This window comes from Zeus faber (genome assembly GCF_960531495.2).
Source record: "Zeus faber genome assembly, chromosome: 4".
In the NCBI taxonomy this organism is placed as follows: domain Eukaryota; kingdom Metazoa; phylum Chordata; class Actinopteri; order Zeiformes; family Zeidae; genus Zeus; species Zeus faber.
Window position 1 is genome coordinate 27,428,193 of NC_137191.1, and position 25,653 is coordinate 27,453,845.

Sequence of the window (25,653 nt, forward strand, 5' to 3'; positions counted from 1 at the left end):
CTAGGCTAGCCTAAGTCAGCGTCGAAGCGGAGCTTTGCTCGGCTCGGCTACCTGCTGAAGACAGAGTGGAGCTGGTGCTGGTGGCTGTAACACTGGCTGCTGCGAGGAGACTCAGTGCACTCCATCACCGCCTGGAACCAGCCAGCTACGTCCACCTCTAGCACCTCATAACGCCGGATGAAAGTGTGCTCCTGTAAGAGGGACAGTAAAAATCAATCAAATCACAACATACAAAAGACAGAAAAAGACAAAGTGATTAAAATAGAGTTATGGCAGATCAAAAACGACTGATTCAATTCAACAGACCATAAAAATAATTTAATATGCGTGACTTACGAGAAGCTTGTTGTATTTGGGCCTTTTTCTGTGATCCTTTGTGAGACTGGAAAGAAAAGCATGAATCAAGGCTTCATCGGGGGTTTTTAAAAAAACATAAAAAACTATGGATTTTTGTTACCTTTACTTCTAGGTTGTGTGTGTGTGTGTGTGGGGGCACGGGTGCGTGTCTCCTTGCTCACCAGTCTTTGACGAAGGACTGGAAGTCGTGGGAGAAGCCCATGCCGAGAGGCAGCACAGGAGGGTCTTCCTGCAGCACTTTGGTCAGAACCTCAAAGTCTGTCTTGCAGTTCTTGTAGGGAAACTGTCCTGTGGCCAGCTCCACCTACAGGACAGGCAGGGACATGAAAAGGTCACCAGTTAACATAAGGGCAACATCCGCGAGATGTTAAAGAACCTGCACCCCCAAAAAACCCTAAATGATAGATAGCTAAGTTCAACGAGACCAAGTATCGTCGCTGCCTTTTGGACTGCTAATACGACACAAGCTGTAGCACATAAATCAATTTATTTAAAGTGTGGAATCAGAAGGGCCATGGTAGGCAAATGCTCTGAAACCAACCGATTTTTTTGTTAACTGAGGGAATGACCAAGAGACCAGCATCCAGAGAGCTAAGAGGGAGTGCTGGTGTATATGGTATAATTATCTCAGATAAGTTATTATCGACATTTTTTTTTTCATCTATGTCATAATAAAATAAGCCCAATCATTTCAATAAAAAAAAATCTGCCAGATCTTTTCATTACCGCGTTCGGCAAGTTGCAACGGAAAGCCAATCAGTTTGGATGGTATTAGCTGACCCTTCACCTCTAACCAACCATCACGTTTGTCAATATAGAAACAAGCCCCGCCCAAAGGTTGTGCTTGTAAACACAGCACACACGGAGCGGAGACAGAGCACAGCATCCAAAACTCGGAGGAGAAGTAGAAAGATGATGTATCCTTGACAACAGGGCCACATACATCCATAGCTTGGCGTTTTTATCAAAATTGTATTATGTGTATGTTAATTAAAGCAGCTGCACTTGTTATTTATTGTTCACAAAGAGAAATTATTTGATTTCAAGGAGTAATATTTGTCATATTTATTTATAAAATACTGTTAACTGATGGGACTTATTTATTTTGAGTTTTCAAAAAAAAAAATATCAATCTACATGGCTTTATGATTTCATTCTTTATACAGCCTGCCTATCAATTGTTTTTAAGTTCAATAAACACAGATAACATTTGACCGGAATCTCTCCCATTTGTCCGGGACATTGAAATCTTCAGGACATGTGGACCGGCACCAATTTTTCTAATGGAAACTCTGACTTAAATTCTCAAACAAATGCCCATATTTGGCTGGTCTAACAACTAATAACTCTGTTTTATCAGCATTTAACAGCAGGAAGTTCATACCCATTGATTCTTTTATTTCTGATGGACATGCCTCATCTTTTAGGAGTTATTAACAGCATATTTACATATAATGTCATGGGAAGCATATAGATACAGAAGAGCATAGGGCCAAGGACCGATCCCTGGGTTACACCAAACTTCATTTTAGAAAATGTAGATTGAATTATTGTAACTAACATGTTGAGTTCTATTTGATAAATATGAATGAAACCATGAAAGCACTGTCCCCTGGATACCAATATGCTTCTCCAAGCGGCTTAGAAGTATGCTGTGGTCCACCGTGCCAAAAGCTGCACTCAAGTAAGAAGCAGCAACAATGCTGTTAAGTCAGACTCAACAGTAATTAGTAGACCATTGACTACAATGGTCAAGGTAGTTTCAGTGGAATCTTGGGACTGAAAGCCCGAATGAAATTTATTTGCATGGTGCAGGATTAGTGGAAAGAATTGCATTATAATATTTTATTTTATCAGTAAATGAATGACCAACCTCTGGAGGACATGATCATGCAGAGTCAAAGCTATGAGCATAATTTCATGTGCAGAAAAATAGTTTGATTTAATCACACAACAAATCTAAAATTAAAATCTAAGTTCCAAGAACCTACAGCTAGTACGGCCCATGCAGGGGCCTCAGTATAAGCGGTCATATTTATACACCTGGCATGTGAATGAATGAGGGAAATCTTTACCAGAGAGATGCCCAGGCTCCAAACATCTGCCCGGATGTCATAGTCAGGCTTACTGGGGTCTGGAGGGTCTATTCTCTCAGGCTACAGACACACAGCACAACAAAACATGTTAGAAATCATTTAATCATGCTTCATATGTACCTACATGGCTACATGTGTAATCACTGTACAATGTTCACCACCTCATTGTGTGGGGGCAGAGAAACATCCATTGTCGTACAGATTCAATTTATAATTTGATTCTATTGTACAATTCAGGAGAGAGACACTGAATGAATTATGAAGATGTGCAATTATGTGATGAATTAGGAGAGTATTTTGACTCACCGCCATGTAGGCAGCACAGCCGGCGCTGCGTGTCTTGGCCTTGGAGTCAACCAGGCGCCCGCTGATGCCAAAGTCGCACAGTTTGATCTGGCCTTTAGCGTCCAGCAGGATGTTGGAGGGCTTGACGTCCCTGTGGATGACGCCGTGTTTCTCCTTCAAGTACAGCAACGCCTTTACTATCTGCAGCCGGGAATCACATGGTACAAATACAGACAACACACATAGGATACTAGTAAGAGGGGAGAGAAGTCAGCTGACAAAATAAATTCCATAATTTAGCTTTTTAGTATCGTTTAGAGTACTTCCTTTGGTGTGTGTGTGTGTGTGTGTGTGTGTGTGTGTGTGTGTGTGTGTGTGTGTGTGTGTGTGTGTGGACACTCACCGCCACAGTCATCTTTCCCAGGATGCGTTCCGGAATCGGTCCTTGGATTCTTTTCTTCAGCTTTTCGGCGCACGTTCCCATCAGCTCCATGGCGATGAAGACATCCGTCTGTTTTAGGAGTTTAAGAGTTTCCACAATGAATACAATTTTTGAGCACCTGCCTCCCTCTCCGACCGTACAGCCGATGCGTGCGCTAGCGATGGGGTGCCTGCGATCGGCGGGCCAATACAGTGTGTTTGTATTTTAGATGTATGATATTTTACTTTACATCTGCGACTTTTTCCCTTCTCCATGTGTTACGTGCAGAAAATTTAAATACATTTAAATGTAAAACAAGTCAACGAGTTGTGTCCCATTCCTCTGTGCCCCGTCCCCAAACTGTTTTTAGTTATTTTATTTGGAGGGCACGGGGCACGGCAATTGTGGCGCACGGAGAGCCGCGTTCGTGTCCGTGTCCAAATGTGGACGATTCATATAAAATATTTATGATTCCCCTTATTTATAATTCACCATTGAAATGTTATTCCTGTGCATTTTTCAGCTTTTATCTTTTTATCCTGTTATTGTAATGCACACTGACTGGAAAAAAAACAAACAACAAAAAAAACAACTGCTTGACTTGAAGAGGGTTTCCGAATCATGAGTTGACTTGTCGACTTTCAGGGGGCAGCCCTAATACAGGCAATATTAAAGTGGTAATGTATGACAATGAAAATGCTAAACAAGTGGATTTTGATGAAGCAATAGATATTCATGGCTCTTTTATAAAATTGCCCTTAACTTTGGATGAGGTTGAAAAACAATGACAGTGGTTTGATTCAAAATTTACCATATATATATAATTAATTAATTTACAGAAAATGTAAAATGTTGTCACGCTGCTGTTTGGTATCATTGTGTGCACCACACTGAACATGGACCAGAGAAAGCAGAGGAGAGAGTTGTCTGAGGAGATCAGAAAGAAAATTATAGACTTCCATGTTAAAGATAAAGGCTATAAGACCATCTCCAAGCAGCATGATGTTCCTGTGACTACAGCTGCAAATATTATTAAGAAGTTTAGGGTCCGTGGGACTGTAGCCAACCTCCCTGGACGCAGCCCAAGGGGAAAATCGACCCCAGATTGAACAGAATGATAGTGCGAATGGTAGAAAAAGAGCCAAGGACAATTTCCAAAGAGGTACAAGCTGAACTCCAAGGTCAAGGTACATCAGCGTTTGATCTCACCAGCCGTCGCTTTTTGAGTGACAGTGGGCTCCGTGGAAGAAGACCCAGGAGGACTCCACTTTTGAAATAAAAACATAAAAAAGCCAGACTGGAATTTGCTAAAATGCATATTGACAAGCCACAATGCTTCTGGGAGAATGTCCTCTGTACGGATGAGTCAAAACTGGAGCTTTTTGGCAAGTCACATCAGCTCAAGGTTCACAGATGGAAACATGAAGCTTTCAATGAAAAGAGCACCATACCTACTATTGAAACAGGGAGGAGGCTCGGTTATGTCTTGGGGCTGCTTTGCTGCGTCTAACACCGGGTGCATTTGTGCAGGGCACAATGAAATCTCAAGACTATCAAGGCATTCTGGAGCGAAATGTACCGCCCAGCGTCAGAAAGCTGTCTCAGTCGGAGGTCATGGGTCCTCCAACAGGGTAATGACTCAAAACACACAGCTAAAAGCACCCAAGAATGGATAAGAACAAAACATTGGACTATTCTGAAGTGGCCTTCCATGAGCCCTGATCTGAATCCTATGGAACATCTATGGAAAGAGCTGAAACATGGAGGCTGCAGAAGGCACCCTTCAAACCTGAGACAGCTGGAGCAGTTTGCTCAGGAAGAGTGGCCAAACTACCTGTTGTCAGGTGCAATTCTCATTAAGAGCTAGAGAAATTGCTTGATTGCCTCTAACAGTTGTGCAACAAAATATTAGGTTAAGGGTCCCATCATTTTGTCAATTTTCAATTTAATATGGAATAAACAATGAGGGATGCCAATTACTTTTTGTGAGTTTCAAGTTATTTCAGAGAAAATTGTAGCGTACCAACAAATTTGTCCACGTCTTTGTCCACAAATTTGTTCAAATCCACGTGTATGTGTGTGTGTGTGTATATATAAATATATATATATATAAATATATATATAAAATCTCACATTCTAAGCCCCCCTCTCTCTTCACGCATTTCCGCACGCACGTCACGCATTTCCACAATATTTTCTGCACACATAAAGCAAATGCTGAAAAGGCATCGCAGTGTTGGAAGGAAAACATCACATTCAAGTGGAACATCTTAGGGGGGAGAAAGAACAGCTAGAATTGTATGCTTAAGTTGCTGTTACAACAACCAGATTCAGTCTATTGGAGGCCAATTCTCATGAAGCTCATCTACTGTGTAGAGCAGGGATGCCAAATACGTCGATCGCGATCGACAAGCAGATTGCAAAGATAGTGCAGGGTAGATCGCGCGCCATTTAAAAAAAAAAGTTTTTTTTTCACCGATCTGACCAACATGTTGAATGAGCTTAATTTAGAGCTGCGAGGAAAAGACAAAGCCCGGGGTCAACATGATCAGTTCAGTTAATGCTTTCAAACGAAAAATGCAACTTATGTCCTCAAAGCTGCAGCACCATGATTTGGGGAACTTTCAAAACCTCGCATCGGAGCTGGAGACCCAAGGGAAGGCGTGTGCGCAACTTGACAGTGTGCGCTACACAGAGCAGATTGAAAATTGTCTGTCAGACTTTGACAAACAGTTTCAAGACTTCGAGCCAATCGCTACATTTATGTGCTTCCCATTTAGGGAAGATATTGAGGTTGATTCACTTGCATTAAAAATTGCAACACTGTTTCACCTGAAATAGTCTGCAGTGGAGGATGAGATGTTAACACTACAGGCTGACATTTAGCGGAAGTCCAGGACTCATGGACAGTTTTGGAACATACTCACAGTGGAGAAGTACCCAAACATGAGGAAATGTGCTACCTCCTTGACTGCATTATTCGGCTCTACTTATTTATGCGAGTCAGCCTTTGCCCACATGAAAATTATTAAAGTACAAATACCGTTTCCAACATGACTGATGATCATTTGGAAGCTGCTTGAGGCTGGCTCCCAGCAGCTGCTGTCCAGACTACGCAACCCTGGCCGACCCAATTCACTGCAAGTCATCAGAGTAAGGTAGTGACCATAAATGTATTGCAGGTAAAATTTCGAAGCAAGAGGATGTTGACTGATGGCCTTACTTGAAAGCTATCAAGCTTCATGAAATTGATTCTGACATTGACTTGCTTATCGTAAAAAATGTGTCAAGGGTAGCTGCACCATTAAAATAAAAAAAAAAAGTAGATAGTACCATATATCAATATAATTTATATTAAATCTGGAAAAGAAGAGAGGTTTGAAATGATTGTTGCACCCACAACCGAACAATTCTGAGCCGCTGCCGGTGTGTTCGTAGAGCGACGAGAGGAGAGCTGCTTGGCTTCATGCTGCAGCCCCATCACCGGCAGTGTGACCCTACCATTAGGCACTGCGCCCATGTCTTATATTGGCAGGGAAAACGCTGCTGTTTTTTTCTGGCATCATGTTGCCTAAAATGTTGGCGACATTCTTATGTTAACATACACGCATGGAAACAACGGGCAATTCAAGATTCAAGAGATTCAAGATTTTTTATTTGTCACATACATATACATACTTCCATATATATATGCAGTGAAATGTAATAGGAAAAAAATACTAAAGAGTAAGAAAGTAACCGGAGCGCCGGCGCAGGCGACCGCTAGGGGCGGCGCCACTATCGCCACAATTATCAAGGTCAGAAAGATTATCGAGATCATGTCCATATATTGTACGATATGTCGATATAGTAATGATTGATTGACCGGCCTAGCGACAGGGTGACACCAAGCAGACTCCACTTGAATATAGGATGACTGTACAGTTGCATGGCTCTGTATCATCACCCAGTAGTGCAAACTATGCACTTAGAAGAACTGCAGATGTAACCAGTCTCAGTACTCTGCAGGAGGGATCAACACCATAAAATTAAATTTCTAGGTGGATGGCTGCTTAAAATGCTTGCCCTCAGAGGAGGAGGCAGTACAAATGCTTAAGGATCTACAGTAACTGCTCTCTGCAGTAAAGCAGGATTCACTCTCTCAAAATTGGGGAGCAATAGGCTTGGGCGATCGTGCAATTCATAAATACACTACTCACAAAAAGTTAGGGATATTCGGCTTTCGGGTGAAATTTCAGCATGAACCTAAAATGCACTATAACCTTTACAGGTGAACTTAATTTGACCTTCTCTAAACTTTTGAATGCACATGTCCAACTGTTCAATGTTTCAGTACTTTTTGCACAACTTGCTGTTCTCTAACAAGGAGCTGAACGGCAAAATTCACAACAGGTGTTTGATCCATGAATCGACCAATACATTTCCTGGTTCAATTAGAATTGGTATTTAAACAGTCCTCTTCGTCATGCTGTTCACATTTTGACATCATGAGACCAAGACGACACCTAACAATTGATCAACAGTACCTCGCCATTGTGAGGCTTCAAACAGGATGTTCTCAGAGGGAAGTGGCCACTGAGCTTAGAGTGTCACAGAGCGTCATCAGCAGCTTGCAACAGAGATACAGAGACACTGGAAGAGTCACAGAAAGGCATAGAAGTGGACGTCCTTTGGCCACATCCCACACTGATGAGCGCTGCATTGTGAACACTGCCCTGCGGAACCAGATGATGAATGCCACTCAACTCCAGGCACATTTAAGGGAGGTCAGAGGCACCCAAGTGTCACTTCAGACCATTCGGAACGGTTTACAGCATGGTCTGCGTGCTAGACGACCTGCAAGGGTACCTGACCACACCACCAGGCACAGGCATCATCGTCTTGCATTGGCCAGGGAGCATAGACGCTGGATGAGGGACCAGTGGCCTCAGTGCTGTTCTCTGATGAAAGTCGATTCACGTTGAGCAGAAATGATGGCCGCCAACCATGTTGGAGACGACAAGGAGAGCGCTATGCATCAGCCACTGTTGTCACCAGACGAGCCTTTGGAGGTGGTGTTGTTACAGTGTGGGCAGGTGTGTCTAGTCAATACAGAACTGCCCTACACTTTGTGAATGGTACAGTGACAAGCCCATACTACCTGAATAACATCATTAATCCAGTCATTGTGCCCCTGCATGAACAACACAGGCCTAATTTCATCTTCATGGACAACAATGCTCCAGCTCATCGAGGTCGCATCATTAGGGAACGGCTGCTGGAGACTGGGGTACCTCAAATAGAGTCGCCTGCACTTTCTCCAGACCTGAATCCCATAGAAAACCTATGGGATCAGCTGTGTAGAGGCTTGCCGTGTAGAGGCTCGTAACTCCGTACTCAAGAACCTCAATGACCTGAGGGCCGCCCTTCAAGAAGAGTGGGGTGCCATGCCTCAGCAGACAATATGTCGACTTGTGAACAGCATGAGATGTCGTTGTCAATGAGTTAATCACCATTGCATGCTTCCGCTTAAATGCTCTACTTTCATGATATAATATCACTGTAGCCTGAACTTTTTCCATTTTCCATAAATTTCACCCTAAAGCCAAATATCCCTAACTTTTTGTGAGTGGTGTATGATTTTATGGGGAGCATGCACACAGTGCGGTTCGCACGCGCATCAAATTTAATGTAATCTGGTGCAGAAGTGCAGGATTTATTATTTTCAAGTAAAGTATTAACACAAAAAATCCAGTTTTTACAAATTAAGTCCCATAGCAACAGTAAGCAACGGGGAGACGTGGGTCCCGACAGTGGGGACGCACAGGTATTTTTGAAACAGTATGGAGCTAGCACTTGGACAGTCCCTTAAATCATTTGGTTTTAAAATTTTAGTTTCATACATAGGAAACAAACTGAAATAAATATATCTAAAATAAAAACAAAGGCACAGGACCCGACCCACACCACTGTCTGGAGGAGGAAAAAAACAACTCCACTCCAATTATCTGTGATAGGTTTACGTTTTTCATTTTCCATACAAGTAAGAAACAAAACAAATCAAATTCTTTCTTTATGAGTTTATATTATATATTGCTATATTTTAACACAAGATTTTCATATCGAACAGCAGGTACATGCGGGGGGGGCAGAGGGTCTCCAAGCACCGGTTCCATGCACCCCACAGTGCCCTTCTTATCAGGTGTTTTTTTTTTTTATGAATGGGTGTCTAGGTAGTGGACTGTCTGGACAAGATGTATTAATGAGAAACTCCTTGTGAACCTCATGAACCTCCGCTGTGCTGCTCTGTTTGCCCAGAGCGGCAAAATGCCTAGAACCAGAGCTGGGGGTCCATTTGCTTTTTCTTTTTTCTTTTTGAGCACCTGCCCCTCAAAGTCTCTGTACAGGACTGTAGAGGGGAAGTGAGACCCGATCACCAGTTGTCATTCAACAGCTCTGAGTGAAGAGGAGGAGAGCGCCCCCCCTCCCCGAGTTTCAGAACACGGTAAACTGCACTTACACCATTTAAATTTTCCGATTTTTCCTGGTGGATTAAAAAATAAAAATAAAAAAAAGTGTCATCAATGTCAATAGATGTCAGCCGATAAACGATTTAATCGTGAATTGGCCCAAGCCTAGTGAGCAATAGCTGCAGTGTACTGGCTTCTATTCCAGAACAACACAGAGCTAGAAAAAAATTAAGGTGATGAAACTGGACAAAGACAACCTTCCATTGGAGAGGGCAATGGGATTACAGTGGTGTGTCAAAACAGACAAATTCAGGTTCAAAAGGATCACGCATGAAAGACCCCTGACAAGAAGGGGGATTTTATCTGTAGTTGGCTCACTTCATGATTCCCTGGGCTTCTTTGCACCTTTCTCTCTACCAGCCAAGTTGATGCTATAGGAGCTGTGTAGAAGGAATTATGGATAGGATGAAAATATTCCCCAATCTATTTCTCTACGATGGTTGAGGTGGCTTATAAACCTTGACAAAGTGACTAAATTTAAAGTAGACTTGTAATAAACCCAAAGGATTTGGAACATTTTTGGACTGCATCACTTCCCAGATGCTAGTCAGGATGGCTATGGTACAGTGGCATATCTCAGGCTTGAGGATGTCAATCATCCACTGAATGTCTCATTTCTTCTTGGAAAGGCCAGAGTGGCACTGCTGAAACCACAACACCATGACTGGATCTCACGGCTGCTGCCAAGTGGATAAAATGCTAAAAAGAGAGCTGCAACTGAAGTTAGAGAGGTCCACGTTTTGGACTGATAGTAACAAGATAATGAATAGTCAAAAACTGAACTGGATTTCAATGTGATCCCAACTGATGACCCAGAAATGAAAAGAGATAGGAAATGTAACTAAAAGATCTGAGAATTATAGTCCTAGATGAAGCTTAAAATAGCTGTAGCACGGTTTTTGAGAAGGAAACATATTCTGATGCTGCTTCAACAAAATAGAAAGGATTTCCATACATCTGTCATCAGTCAAGAGAAGGACACTGAGAAACAAAAGACAGAAGTGGAAAAGAGAGTGTGCAGCTTTAAAAACACACTCGGAGGCCACAACTTGCTCCCAGAAGATTTGCCAAAGCAGAACAAGCCATCATTTGCTTTGTGCAAAAACAAACATTTTGAGATGAAAATGCCTCCTTGAAATCTTACATACATGCTAGATCAGGGGTGTCCAAACTTTTTGCAAAGAGGGCCAGATTTGGTGAGGTGAAAATGTATGGGGGCCGACCATTCAGCCTGACATTCTTTGAACCATTACCATTGTAAATTAACATGTAAATATGTAACTATATCACTTTGTACAGTTTGTTGTATACGTGTTTATTTGTATTTGCTTTTATTTTGCTTTGTTTTACTCTGCTGTCTGCAGCTAGGTTGACATTGCAAATGACAATCTGGATAGTAGGATAGTATAGTCAAGGATAGTATAGTCAAATTAAATGACTGAAATTTGACAAAACTGTGGTTTTGATCATCACAAAAAATAAATTCACTGAGACTTTAGTATTTATTATCCTCAGAAGAATAAAAAATAATAATTGACCTACATTAATGTGAAGGGTGATACTGAGATCTCGACTGCAGTAAACAGGGAAGGTCTGGCTCAAAAACAGTGGTTTTGATGGGCATGATGTCACGCAGGTGAGAGTCACTTAGTCTTGTCCTCACGCGGTTCTTGTTAATATTCATAACCGAGAACGTCTTCTCACACAAGTATGTCACGCCAAACAAGCTCAGCATTTTCTTAGCAAATGTTTGAATCTCATGGAACCTGTCTTTGTCCAGCCGGCGGTAAAAGTTTACAAGAGGGAGTTGCTGGTGCTGACTGTGACACTCCGCGTCACACTGCAGCTCAATGAGCTCCAGCTGCAGGTGGGCTGGAGCGTCATTAGGATCCACGGAAAAAGGAGAGGAAAAAAGTGTGATCTCCTTTTCAATAGCTGCAAAATCCCTGAAACGCTGTTGAAACTCCTCAGCCACAGATGAGATGTTTGCTGCATACCTCCTCATTTGCGCAGCGATATTGTTTGCTGGAAAACTGGTCATCATTTCCTGCAGCGATGGGAAATGTGTGGTATTCGGCTGCGTTTGTGACAGGTGCCTTTGGAAAAGTAGCAGCTTTGTCCCAAAAGCTTTGACGTGTGAATACAACTGACTTACCACTGCATTTTCCCCTGAAGGCCCGTGTTCAGCGCGTTCAGATGTCATGTTATGTCAACTAGAAATCCAAAATCAGCCTGCCAAACAGGATCGGAGAGTTCTGGGATCGGTTGTCTTTTTTGTGCCAAGAATTGTCCGATTTCCTTTCTGAGAGAGTAGAATTGCTGCCATGCAGACCCCCGACTGAGCCATCTTATGTCATTATGATACACAACATCTCCATATTCAGCGTGGATGTCGATCAGAAACTGTTGAAACTGGTGGTGACACAGTGCTCTGGAGTGAACATAATAAATAGCCTTTATCACCGCTTTCATAACGTGATCATATTTCAGATGTTTGGCACATAGAACTTGTTGGTGAATAATACTACTCACGTTCATTTCATTGTCCACTCCTCTCAAAAAAAAATCAGTAACTGAGCGGTGTCAGATGCATCCGTGCTTTCGTCGCAGGCTTACGAAAAAAAGTCAAACTTCACTCCTTTTGCCTCTCACTGTCTCTTGATATCAGATTAAATTTCTTCAATCCTCCGTGCCACAGTGCTACGAGCCAGGCAAACATTGGCAAACTCTTGTTTTCTTTCAGGACACATTTTCTCCACCATTTTTATCACGCAGTCTTTAATAAATTCACCCTCAGTAAAAGGTTTGCAGTGCTTGGCAATCAGCGTTGCCAACTCGTAGCTCGCCTTTGTAGAATTTTCATTTGAGTCACGGGCTCTTTTGAAAAAGCGCTGCTGTGCCATTAAAACAGCTTCAAGTTGCTTCAGTTTTTCGGTGCGTTCGTTTGCCGTTAGCTTATCATAGTTAACATGTTTCGTCTGATAGTGCCGCTTAATATTGAATTCCTTGGAAACAGCCAGTCTCAAAAAATACAACAGTGGTAAAAGTTCACACAGGGGTCATGGGTGAGAGTGCCACAAGTCTACTGCCATCTTCTGGTGAAATATAAAATTGCTTTTTTTGTACGTGCTGGCGGGCCACATATTATTGATTTTATGACAAAGGCTTCGGGCCGGTGGAAATTTAGACACGGGCCGGACTTTGGGCATGCCTGTGCTAGATCATCTCCTAGAAGATGGAATCCTATGTGTAGGAGGACGATTGAGTAATTCAGTCATGCCAAAGGAAACCGAACACGTTGTCGAAGAATCTCTGTGAGCCCATTGATTCTCCTCCAAATCCACCAACAACTTAGATATGGTGGGAAAAACCAAATGCTGTGTCGACTTAGAAGTTAATGGACAGCCCAATCTTATTCTGTTACAAGAAACATCTTGTCTGAATGTGTTATCTGCAGGCGGCACAGAGGAAGACTTGGAGAGCAAAAGATAACGGAAAGAGGAGGAAAGAGTCTTGCCTGATGAAGCACCATTTACTAATGTCATCATTGACTATTTTGGTCCTATACGTCAAAAGGGGAAGGTGCTTGCTAAAGAGGTTTGAAGTCATCTTCAAGTGCTTAATAAGTAGAGCTGTGCATCTTGAAGTGGCGCACCCTCTGAATACAGACTCCTGTTTAAAGGCAATACAAAGATTTTTCTGTCAAAGAGGTCGTGTCTCAAGCGTCAGGTCTGACAATGGGACTAATTTTATTGCAGACAACAGAGAACTGAAGCAGTCTCTGGCAGACTTGAACCACAGTAGACTCCAGGATGGGGTGACATGGAACTATAATCCTCCAGCTGCATCCCATCAGGGCGGTAGGTTGGAGCATTTAATAGGCATTCTGAAGAAGGTACTCAACTCAGTCCTCAACCAGCAAGTCCTAGCGTGGCACGCTGTTGGCATCGTGCTCCGGCGGGTTATCTCCCAAATAGGAGCCTTTCTGTGTGGAGTTTGCATGTTCTCCCCGTGCTCACATGGGGTTTCCTCCACCTACCATCAGTAAGGACCCCCACCAAAAACATGCACACATCATCGTCTGACCAGCGATCGACAACTGGTACCAGGTCCCCGGGCGCGTCGACGAATGCTGCCCACTGCTCCTGGCTGCCCCCCGGAGGAAGGACAAGCCAGGATGGGAAAAATGCCTTGGCCACATTTCACTGGCCACCATCCCAAAAATCATGTGCGTGTGTGTGTATATATATACACACACACACACACACACACACACACACACACACACACACACACACACACATATATATATATATATATATATATATGCATGTGTCGTAGTGTGGTCATGTGACAAATAAAGATTCTTCTTAATTCTAGATGACGAAGGATTACAAACTGTTCTTTGCGAGGCAGAAGCAATACTAAACGACAGGTCTGTTACAGGAATGTCTGAAGATCCAAGTGACCTAGAGGCCTTGACGCCTCACAACATTTTTTTTACTCAATGGCAAACTATTATTGCATCCTCCTCTTTAATCTAAGAGATCAGTCCATCAGAAGGAGATGGAGACAGGTGTAATATATGGTCGATTTGTTCTGGAGAAGGTGGATCTCTGAATACTTGTCTGGGATGCAAGAGACAGAAATGGTTGACGCAAAAGAGAATCCTTTCAACTGGTGACATTGTCCTCATTGCAGATGCTTCTGCTCCCAGAGGTTGTTGGATAATGGCCAGAGTTTGAAGCTAAACCTGATGCCAAAGGCCTAGTACACACAGTACTAGGTCTTCGGACAAAAACTAGAGAAATCGTATAAAATACTTTTCTTTTTTGTTTTACTTATAGCTCCTTTATGGGGATTTTATGGTCATTTTGAGGATGTTCTGTGGATGTTCTGTGTACGGACCAATTCAAAAAGGTGCAGCAGTCACTCTTTGATTTATTCTAATGTGACAGCCTTTGATTTTAACAAATAGCCACTACAACAATTGGTATAGACCAAATTTTGCACAATGCAGCTTTAATGCAAGTAGTTCTGTGCCACAATGACTTACTAATAGCAACAAATTAGATGACATAGTGGTGTTGGTGTGTGTTAGTGTGTGTGTACCCACGTTGGTAACTATGGCGCCGTAGCACTGGATGATGTAAGGGCAGTCGTGACTCTTGAGCACTACGTCCAGGTCCATCAGGATCCGCTTGTTCTCATCCTTGTTTCCTGTACGACGCATTTGCTGGTGACACAAGGCAAAAAACAAAAAATAAGGCTTTTTTCCCCCTCCCAAAAAATTGATGCCATATTCCTTATTAAATATCCATATGTAAAGGTATCTTCAAGAAGGTCCTTGACCCACGAAGCACTAATGAGATTTTCAGCTGATGTCACTGGTCTATGGAGAACAGATACAATAAATTGTAATAGGGCTAATTTGAGAACAAAAATTAATGAATTTTTTTTTTTTTTTAGAGTGTCATGTGTTTGAAAATCCAAACATCAAATGATATACAGTAAGGAAGTAGAAAAATACCACAATATCCAAGTCAAACAGTCAACCCTTTCACTCACTCACTGTGATTCAGTTTTTTCTCCTCAAAAACAACTATAACGTCACTTGATCTAAATAAAACCCACACAGTTGGTAGCTAACTCCAGTCTGTGTCTGAAGGCAAGAGCCCGAGCTCCTCATGTGTTTGCATGAGCGGACCGTGCAGCCGACGCCCGCTGCGCACAGAGCGGCGCCATAATTGTTGAACAGTCAGGACAACTACAATTAACCCCTCTCACTAAACTCTAATAAAGAATTGCAGTGGCGGGAGCTGTAATCACTGATCAGTAGAATTAGAGCAACAAGGGACAGAAGCCTTGGGATGGAAACACAGAGGGACGGGCTTGGTTATCAAAATTCTGTCTCACTGCTCAAATTGCAGTGATTGGTATTGGGTATGGTATAGAAATGCAACGGTACACGGTACCTTATCAAACTGTTCAGTACACCCCCTATAGTCCAACAGGCACACGTGAACCACAGTATTACGATATAACATAAGTCCACCGGACACGTTGGCGCAGCGTAAGTGTAGGCTTCTAATTAAATCCATGCTAATCCACTGTTGGGGCTCCACTGGCCACGTCAGCCTGGCCATTTCACTATTTTGGCCATTTCTCTATTTTTCTCTATTTTTTTTCCAACTGCGTGCGGCTATGCAAACCTTTACAATAGAAACACAAGCTAAATCTACATAGAAATGCTTTTGGAAACGGTGCAATCAATCAAGGTGTCCAGTCGGAAAATAAGCCCTGGGATAGCAGTGTCCCTATTTATTACAAACTTCAATTTAGACACTCGTTTCCACTTGCACCAGGAGCTCGCCTCACTTCCCTCTCTCCTCTCCATCCACACTCTGACTCTCCGCCAGGAACCCGCCCCTAGACACCTGGGCCAATAACCTGCCATCCTGGACACCCCCCTTCAATCAGATTAACCCCGATGTCAGCAGCTGGGTACCACGGCTCTGGGGGAGACTCTTACTTTGACGGCGATGACGTGGCCGGTCTTCTTGAAACGAACTTTGAAGACCTGACCACACGTCCCGCTACCGATCTCTCCCTCGCTGATCAGATCCGTCACCTCCGCTGGGTAGCGCTGTAAGTGAAACAAAAAGTAAGTCGCATAAAGCGTTAAATGCCACAAATCTTGACAAGGAAACTTTATGAACCTTCAGTAATGTTGTACCATGGAGGAGGATGAACACGGAATTGTAGGAAGTGAAAGTTTACATCTGCTGTGTGTGTGTATTTGTGTGTGTGTGTTTCACCTGGCCATCGATCTTCAGGTACCCTGTCTGTTTCATGATCTCCTGAAGTTTCTGGTCGATCTCAGCACTGTGGGGGGACAACGCACACTCTGAGTCAGTCATTACATGTGCCAAGTGCAGCGTCTCTCAAACTGTGATTGTGCGTGTGTCTTGATTTGTCCTCTACTCAATAAAGGGATGAGTTGGATGTGTTATATTTGAGTAAACTTAGGACTGCCCCCTGAAAGACAACGAGTCGGAAACCTGTCAGCTGACTGAGATTCTTCCAGATTGAGATTCTTTTTTTTTTTAAGTCACTGTCCATTACAACAACAGGATAAAACACATCTGGACACGGACACGAACACGGCTTTCCGTGCACCCCGATGGTGGAGAGCAACATAGAGAGCCGAGCCCCGTTCCTCCAAATAAAACAACTAAAAATAGCGTGGGGACAGGGCACGACTCGTAGACTCGTTAAGATTATTTTCTGCGCATAACGCATGGAGAGGGGGTGATCGGGGAGAGAGTCACAGAGAAAGTGTCCCCATAACACACTGTTTAGTTCCATATTGTTCCATACGCATACGTAAAATAAAATAAAAACAAACTGTTCTGGCGCACCGATCGCGGGCGCCCCATCACTGTAGCGCATCATCTGCACCTTCAGAGGGGGAGACAGGCACCCAAAATGCGAATAGCCAAATATTCGCATTGAACAGCCGAATCCGTTACGACTGACAAAATTCAGAGTCGGGTACAGCCCCAGAGTAAACCCACCCTTAAATCACCACGAGCCACAATATTATTAAAATACATACACACCATAACTAGTTGTCCATCATCTTCCTGTGTTTTACACTCATACATGTGCTGTGTTGTGTGACCATGTATTCCTGTGTGTGTGCGTGCGTGCATATTATCTCCACGTACTTCTCCAGGCTCTTCTGGAGGCCGTACTGTGGCGTGGGCAGGGTCAGCATGTGTCGCGGGCGGCTGGGGTGGTGCTGTGGGGAGCTCTCAGAAGATGATGAACGACTCCCCCCGTCGTTGGCCAGGGGCAGCTGGAGTGCTGGGTGGGGGTGGGGGCAAGAGATTAGAGATAGGAGATAAAGAAAGAGCGATAAGGAGAGGGAGATAGAGGAGGCTTCAGTTAACACGAGCGCCGTCATGTGCCTGCCACTCCTTTGGTATGATGCCACTGCTAATGTTCTGAGTCACGTTTTGAGTTTGAGAGCCAAAAAGGCAGAGAAAGTTCTCATTTAAACATTAAGCCTCAGTTAGGGGTGCACAGATTATTTTATACAGACTTTTGGCCACTTGCCAATACGGAGTACCGCTACTCGTGCTTTTCACGATATTGCAATGTTCCGTAACAGTGAAATTATTAATACTCCCATATTCCATGTGTATTTGTCATTAGCTGATTTATTCGCCGTTCTGTTTAGTTAAAATAAGATGTAACATCAAATTGTCCCCGAGATTGTTTATAAACCCGATTCCTTTAATGTGTTTTGTTAAGGCAGGAACACACACTCAAAATCACAGCTATTCTATGGATTTATTATAAGTATCTCAGCATTTTTATGATGAGTCGGGGCACGGTACTGGACCAGATGTTGGTAATGGTACATCCCCAACCTCAAGAATTTATTTTAATGTTTAAGTTACTTTTTACTTTTACGCTCGACTCTAGTTTTCTCTGTTCGTGACTTCTTTGCAATCGCTAGTCTTCAATGACCTAATATAATGGCCTGTGTGCGGTTTCATAGCCTAAATTCTGGGAAAATACGGAATACATTTTTTTTGTTCAATACTGTTTTTTGTCATCACAAGTGAGAATCCAACCTAATGTCCTTCTGTTTCTTTGAAGTACTGTGTCTGCACAACTGTCCAGATAACGCATACTTCGTCCAAAGCACACTAACCCCATATTTTTTAGTTTTCCTTCGCCGTGTTTTGCAGAGACGAACATATCTCCGAACAAAAGCTACATTCTTTTTAGGCAGGGAGGGGCCTACGCAAGCATGGCCAGCAGCTAGGGTGCTACGGTCAAAGAATGTGCGTGTCCCCATGAGGCGTTTGACCCAGACAACCCTTAGGAACTATCTGTTCTTACGAAAGCCACAGCCCGTCTTACCCCACTGCGGCAGTCAGAGACCCTATTGACAGTCGGCATGGCATGGACAACAAAATGCAGACAAAGGAGGTATCAAGCACCAAGTCCCCCTTGGAAAGATACAGTAGGTGGAAATACATCTCAGGACATCATTAGACAAATAAAGTACTTGTCTAGTTTGACTCTTTAGGAAGGAGGTCTGAGTCCAAAAATAACTCGGATGAGGAAACACAGCCAGTCAGCCATGGTGGTGTTAGCGTAGAGCTGTCATGCACCGAACGTTCAAGTCAGCAGGTCGAGTGACGAAAACAAGTCAGGAACAGGAAAGATCAACACCTCGACACAAGCATAGCTCCTTCACTCAAAGCACCTCTACTCAACCAATGTTGTCAGCCTTGCTGACCACATTCTCTAATTATCTTCCTAATCTAAGCTTATCTATCAGTATGTGTTGTGGGATCCAATTTGCAACCCTCTAAATTAGACTATGCTATGGCTAGGTTTCTGTTGAGAGACGGTCTAGCAACTTCACCGAGAGTGCGGGTAGATGTTCCCATGCTTGGTTCACCTGCGGAATGAACGGGCCTGTAAGGATATAATGGGTTAGCGAGGGGAAGAAGGCGTTAGTTGGGAGAGGAGAACTCAGGCAGTCTTTGGCACAGCTCACATCTTCACATTTTCAGTTGGTTCAAGATGGACAAACAGGGGAAAACGAGGACTGGCAAAGACCAACGGACAGAGAGAGCTCGACAAATGCAGACGTGCAAACAAAGACATGGTCTCTCGCTCGCACAGTGACACTGCAAAGTAGTGGGAGGCCCGTGGTCGAAAAACAAGACAATTCCTAACCAGCTGTTGAGAAGACATCCAGTTGGACTCAGACAGGTTGAGTGAGGCAAGCCATTGGTAATATGAGAGAGAGAGAGAGAGAGAGAGAGAGAGAGAGAGAGAGAGAGAGAGAGAGAGAGAGAGAGAGAGAGAGAGAGAGAGAGAGAGAGAGAGAGAGAGAGAGATTGCAGTGGTCCTGTGGACGAGCCGGTCATGGTGCTGGATTAGAGACCGTGTCAAACAAAACAAACCCACAGAACGTGAACGTGCCGTGCGGAGAGAAGCCACATGCACCGTGATTTTCCACCTCCATCGAAAAACAGGGTTAATTATCTCAACCAACACACACAAACACACACACACACACACACACACACACACATACACCACAATGCCCTGCCACTGACAAACGGGAGGACACACGCACACACAGAGGGAGGAATAGGGGATGGGAGATTGCGATGGAAGATTTTAGGGGAGGTGAGAGGAGCACTTGGCTGACCCTATTGGCGGACACCACTGCTGGTTAGGACGTTGGTGGTGGACGGGGGCCTGGTTTTCAGACACGGATTAAGGCCCCAAACATACAACGCCGTGCAGCATGGAGATTGTGGCTGATAAGTTCATAAAATAGGTCATAAGATAGAGGAAGAAGACTCGTTGCGCGGTCGTGCAATTTGGGAGTTATGCTTAGAAAACTGATGCCGGGAAGGAAAGTAAAATCTATTTTTAAGATTTCCAGATTTTTATCTACAAATCACGTCTTGCCGTTTCTGCCTGTTTAGAGGGTGTCCTGTTAAGATTAAAGGTAATCCTCCCTACTGCTGTGTGCGCTGTACAATAAAAGAAGATTTGGCATGTTCTTACGACGCTGAGACTTAGTAAGAATTACAGTATTGCACTGTGCTGAGCCACTTTAAATGGCTTAATTCAACAAGTGTCGTGTTCAGAATTTAATTAACAAAGCAGTGGATTTTTTCTCCGTTTGCATATATTTGACCATTTTTGTTTTATTTAGGGGTCCAGCTCGAAGGACGGGGGCCCCCATTGTTTTTGTTAATATTCCTAGTCGTTATCACATGTCAAAGTATCTGGCTCTAAGAAACTGTCAAAACCCACGGACGCGAATGATAGTTGCATTCGGGGCAGTCCACACACGCTGTCCTCCAAGTTTGATCCACATTGGTCCACAATTGTAGAAGAGATTACTAAAAAACTGTGTTTTTGTCACCCTTGTCAGTGTTGCCAAAAGGTCACGTGATAACACTGCAGACTATTGAGAATCGTCACTATGTCATTGCGTCCTCATTGCACCACACACAGCTGCTCGCCGAACAGATACTGTATGTGGAGAGAAAGCAGCCGAACCCCATCCTCGTCGCCTTCGAGGACTTGAACAAAGGGAATTTAAGACACAAACTCCCGAAATACAAGCAATTTATTTACTGTCCGAGCAGAGAGAACACGTTGGATCGTTTCGTCACACCGCAATGAGATCAGGGAGATTCGCCATATTTGTAGTAGCATGCAGATTAAGTGCCTTTAAATGTACCTGTTGATTCTCCACACACACACATTTCATCAGGATGATGCACAGTTTGGCGGCTCCAAGAAAAGCAGTGTGCAACTATCAGTTTGACAGCAGTACTTAAGAGCATTGTGATCGCAAGATTTTGCGCTAATAACCACATGTGAGTGAACTGTCTTCAATTGATCCATTGTTTGGCATTGGTGCAATGAGTGAGTTTATTTCCGGTTTTTGAAAACGAAAATAGAATTTTCGTTGGGGTTCACAGGAACTCTGAAGACTGTAATTTGTGTAATTGGTACAATTGCTGCAACTAAACTGGACCCTGTTCATTGCTGCCTACAGCTATATTTTATTATTATTTGTATTCTCTATTTATGCACCAAACCTAACCAGAACAAATACCTAGTATATGTTAATGTATGAAACCGGCAGAATACAACTGATTCTGATGAATACGAGTAGATCAAGAATTTTGTGGTAAGATTTTAGGACGGTGGAAGTTCGGGCTGAATTTGCATGTCGGGATGGGGGGTGGGTGGGGGAGGGTGGAGGACTTTGGAGTGGGGAGGGTGGAGGAGTTTGGGGTGGGGTGGGGGAGCAGAGAGGGGTACAGTGGCAGAGAGAGTGATGGATTGATGAATGATACCTGCACGCTGGGAGGGGGCTGGAGCAGGAGTGAGCTGGATCACGATGACTGGATAGAGAGAAAATACAAACATGTGTACAACACACACACACACACACACACACGGACACATTACATCACGCACTGTAAACATTCAATCATATATTACATAAGGCACAAACCCAGATTTTATAAACAGTTCAAAACATCATTGATGTAATGCATTCATTTTGTTTGTCATTGTCTCACACACACACACACACACACACACACACACACACACAAACACACACACACACACACAGAGAAAAGAAAAAACAGACCTGTGTAACATTTTGAAACCAGCAAAATAGACACAAAATGATTCTTAGTGATCCTTGCAGACTTCTCCAACTCCTGTTGGGCATAACTACTAATCTGTGTGTGAGTCTTTGTGTGTGTGTGTGTGTGTGTGTGGGGGGGGGGGGGTCTTGGTAAAGTCTTCTATACATATACAAAGATCAGTTAATATTATTATCATTCAAATATAATGTATCAAATCAACATACAAGGAACAGTTATTATTAATATTATTATCATTAAGTTAGAATGTATCAAATCATCATACAAAGATCAGTTATTATTATTATTATTATTATTATTATTATTATTATTATCATCATTCAGATAGAATGTACCAAATCAATATACAAAGATCAGTTATTATTATTATTATTATTATTATTATTATTATTATTATCATTCAGTTAGAATGTATCAAATAAATATACAAAGTTCAGAAATCATTATTATTATTATCATCATTCAGCTAGAATGTATCAAATCAATATACAAAGATCAGTTATTATTATTATTATTATTATTGTTATTATCATTCAGTTAGAATGTATCAAATAAATATATAAAGATCAGAAATAATTATTATTATTATTATTATCATTCAGTTAGAATGTATCAAATCAACATACAAAGATCAGTTATTATTATTATTATTGTTATTATTATCATTCAGTTAGAATGTATCAAATAAATATATAAAGATCAGAAATTATTATTATTATTATTATTATCATTCAGTTAGAATGTATCAAATCAATATACAAAGATCAGTTATTATTATTATTATCATTCAGTTAGAATGTATCAAATCAATATACAAAGATCAGTTATTATTATCATTCAGTTAGAATGTATCAAATAAATATATCAAGATCAGAAATTATTATTATTATTATTATTATTATTATTATTATCATTCAGTTAGAATGTATCAAATAAATATATAAAGATCAGAAATTATTATTGTTATTATTATTATTATTATTATTATTATCATTCAGTTAGAATGTATCAAATCAATATACAAAGATCAGTTATTATTATTATCATTCAGTTAGAATGTATCAAATCAATACACAAAGATCAGTTATTATTATTATCATTCAGTTAGAATGTATCAAATCAATATACAAAGATCAGTTATTATTATTATCATTCAGTTAGAATGTATCAAATCAATAGACAAAGATCAGTTATTATTATTATTATTATCATTCAGTTAGAATGTATCAAATCACCTGTTATACTACATAACATTGACCTTTCAACCATCACACACATCTTCTCCGCTGCCCTGTTGCGCCACTCCAGCAGCTCCACACAAGTGTTACTCAACAAATTCAAACGTACTTGTGACTTGAAAGTCATTTCCCCACAGAAAAAACGGTTTTTATTACTTTTATTTTATTCACACACGTCAGTTGTAGACAGGTCAGGGAGTTCACGGAGTGAACGGAGTGTGCGGAGTTTCTCTACCCTGGCACACACAGTATTTACAGATTACATTCTATTAAAGGTGTGCAAACTTGCACAATTTTCTATTTCTAAGTATTTTGCTGACCTTGGGGTATATTGTATTCTGACATTTTTACGTTGATTGCATATTTCCATTATACTATTACTTTGGTTCATTTGTAGGTGTATTGTGTACAGTCAATTCTCTAACCTACACAGCCCAACAGCGATCAAACATGGCAAAATTGGCAGCACCAGTGAGAAAAATCTGATCGCGTTTCAGCTGAGGGATGGGAATGAAGATGAAACTATATCAAGTTCGAACAACGGCTGCGTCGCAATGACTGGAAATATACAAGTATAAATCACTATATCGACAACGCTGCGTTCTTCGTGCCGCGGGGCCCTGACAGCTAGCGTTAGCCTAGCCTGCTAGCAGCTCTGACAGACCGTCCCAAAACACGTTCCAGGGCAGAAAAGCCTGAAACGTATTTCGTGACAGCGTCGCCCCCGGTTCAACGTGGCTTATCCCAACCGAGACACGCCGCGACCACTGGGGTGGGCGCTGTGACGCGGGCAAAACAGCCCCAAACTCCCCGGCGGAGTCGCTGTTTGTTTATGTTGCTAGCCTGTTAGCACGTCGAGCTAGCGCCAGTAAAACACCCCCCCCTTTTTTTTTTTTTTTTTTTTACTACTACCCCCAACCCAGAGTCTCCTTCCCCCGCCGGACAAACACTTACTCGGCCTCGGGCGCGAACGATGCGGACTCATGTCTATGTTGAGGTCGATCTTCCGGCGGGCTTCCTTGTTTTCCTGCTTGAGCTTCTCCTCGATTCGCGACAGCCTCTGCTCCAGCGACGACATCTTGGAAAACTAGCAGCGTGGAGCGCAGCTGCAAGGGAGGACGGCGCGGCGCGGCGCGGCGCCTGCAGGGGGCGCTGCGGGGCCCCGCCGCTCAGGGCGTTCAGCTTGTTACCAGCGTAAGGCGACTACAAATCTGTTTGGTTTTTCAATTGAAACAGTGACTCAGCTCCTTATAAGTCTGAAAAATAGACGTTTTAAATCTTGTTACCGCTTCTAGGATATTCTTCTCTCATATTGGCTTGTACTGTACTTAGCGCTGTTATTCTTTGTTGTTCAGTTACTTTTGGCTGTCAGGTATTTCTCACATTATCCTAACTAGGAACAATGTAGATTTTTTTTAACTGTACTTTTTCCCCGCACTTGGCGCTCTACTGTTCTACTAGATTAATAACACATGTAATATGCCAGACTATTTACAAATGCATAGTCGTTTGACAGAAAGTGAATGGGCAGTGTGAGTGCGGAAGTACCTTCTTTGTTTTTTTATTGGAGGACATGTAGTTATATTTTTTTGATTTTAAGCTAGTCCATTTTGTGGTGATTTCTACTGATGTTTTGACAACCTTCCATCCTTTTGAAAGGGCCAATCCAATGCATTGATGTGCGGGCCACACTTGGCCCCCGGGGCCGCCAGTTGGAACTGGCCTGCTATAGGGTCTCGAGTGTTCATTCTGCTTGGTCACACAGCCGCTGAAGATGAAAATGCATCCTTAAAAAAACAAACAAAAAAAAAGAGGATAAAATTGTCCATCTATATTGTGCGTCAATGTCCGTTACTTAAGGATCCATCCTTCTAGATGATGGATACACTACACTAATTAATAATGACACAGTGGTCTGTAAAGCTTTAACGCGACCCAAAACTGAGCCAATTGACAATACATGGCAAACAGACCATCCTCGTCCATCTTTTACTCCGTGAGTTCGCCGTCAAATCTGGCCTTTTATTCCGATGGTCATGGACAGAATACTTTAGGATTCAATCAGAAGACGTCTGACCCCGTGTAGGTGTAAAATGGACGAACAAGCCTTCTCATGCGCTTTCATTAACGGCATTCAAAGTGGGACAAAACACAATAACCAATACACAACCGTGATTTTCTCACCAGATTTACTTTATAAAAATCCCCGGTCTCAAAACGTTCACATGGATTGGTATGATCGTACACAAGATGAGTCCAGTCCGCCCCGGCTGCACGGGCATCTTTGCAACAGCCTCGGCTTAAGACACAGACGAGGTTTAAGCACGACGGAGTCATCTGGTTTCCGCCTGCTTATTCGTACTAAGATGTTGAATTGAGCTTTCTTCCAATAATGTTTCAGTTACATATTTCATCTGGAAATAACCGGTCAGCCAGTGAACTCCACTAAATAATTCCGTGGACTAATATTGCTCGCTGCCGGCTCTCCCCGTTCCCTGTATAAGA

At 42.5% G+C, this 25,653-nt stretch overlaps 1 protein-coding gene across 1 annotated transcript; it reads right to left on the minus strand.

Moving 5' to 3' along the window:
* Positions 1 to 24,226, minus strand: map2k7 (mitogen-activated protein kinase kinase 7; the record flags this gene model as incomplete). Its single annotated transcript, XM_079998551.1, has 12 exons — positions 1 to 191; positions 337 to 382; positions 519 to 661; positions 2,433 to 2,513; positions 2,760 to 2,939; positions 3,142 to 3,249; positions 14,785 to 14,904; positions 16,201 to 16,314; positions 16,487 to 16,553; positions 17,399 to 17,537; positions 21,590 to 21,637; positions 24,103 to 24,226. The coding sequence occupies 12 exons, from the start codon at positions 24,224 to 24,226 to the stop codon at positions 48 to 50; spliced, it is 1,314 nt and encodes a 437-aa protein (XP_079854677.1). The 3' UTR covers positions 1 to 47.
* Between the last annotated feature and the right edge of the window lie 1,427 nt (positions 24,227 to 25,653).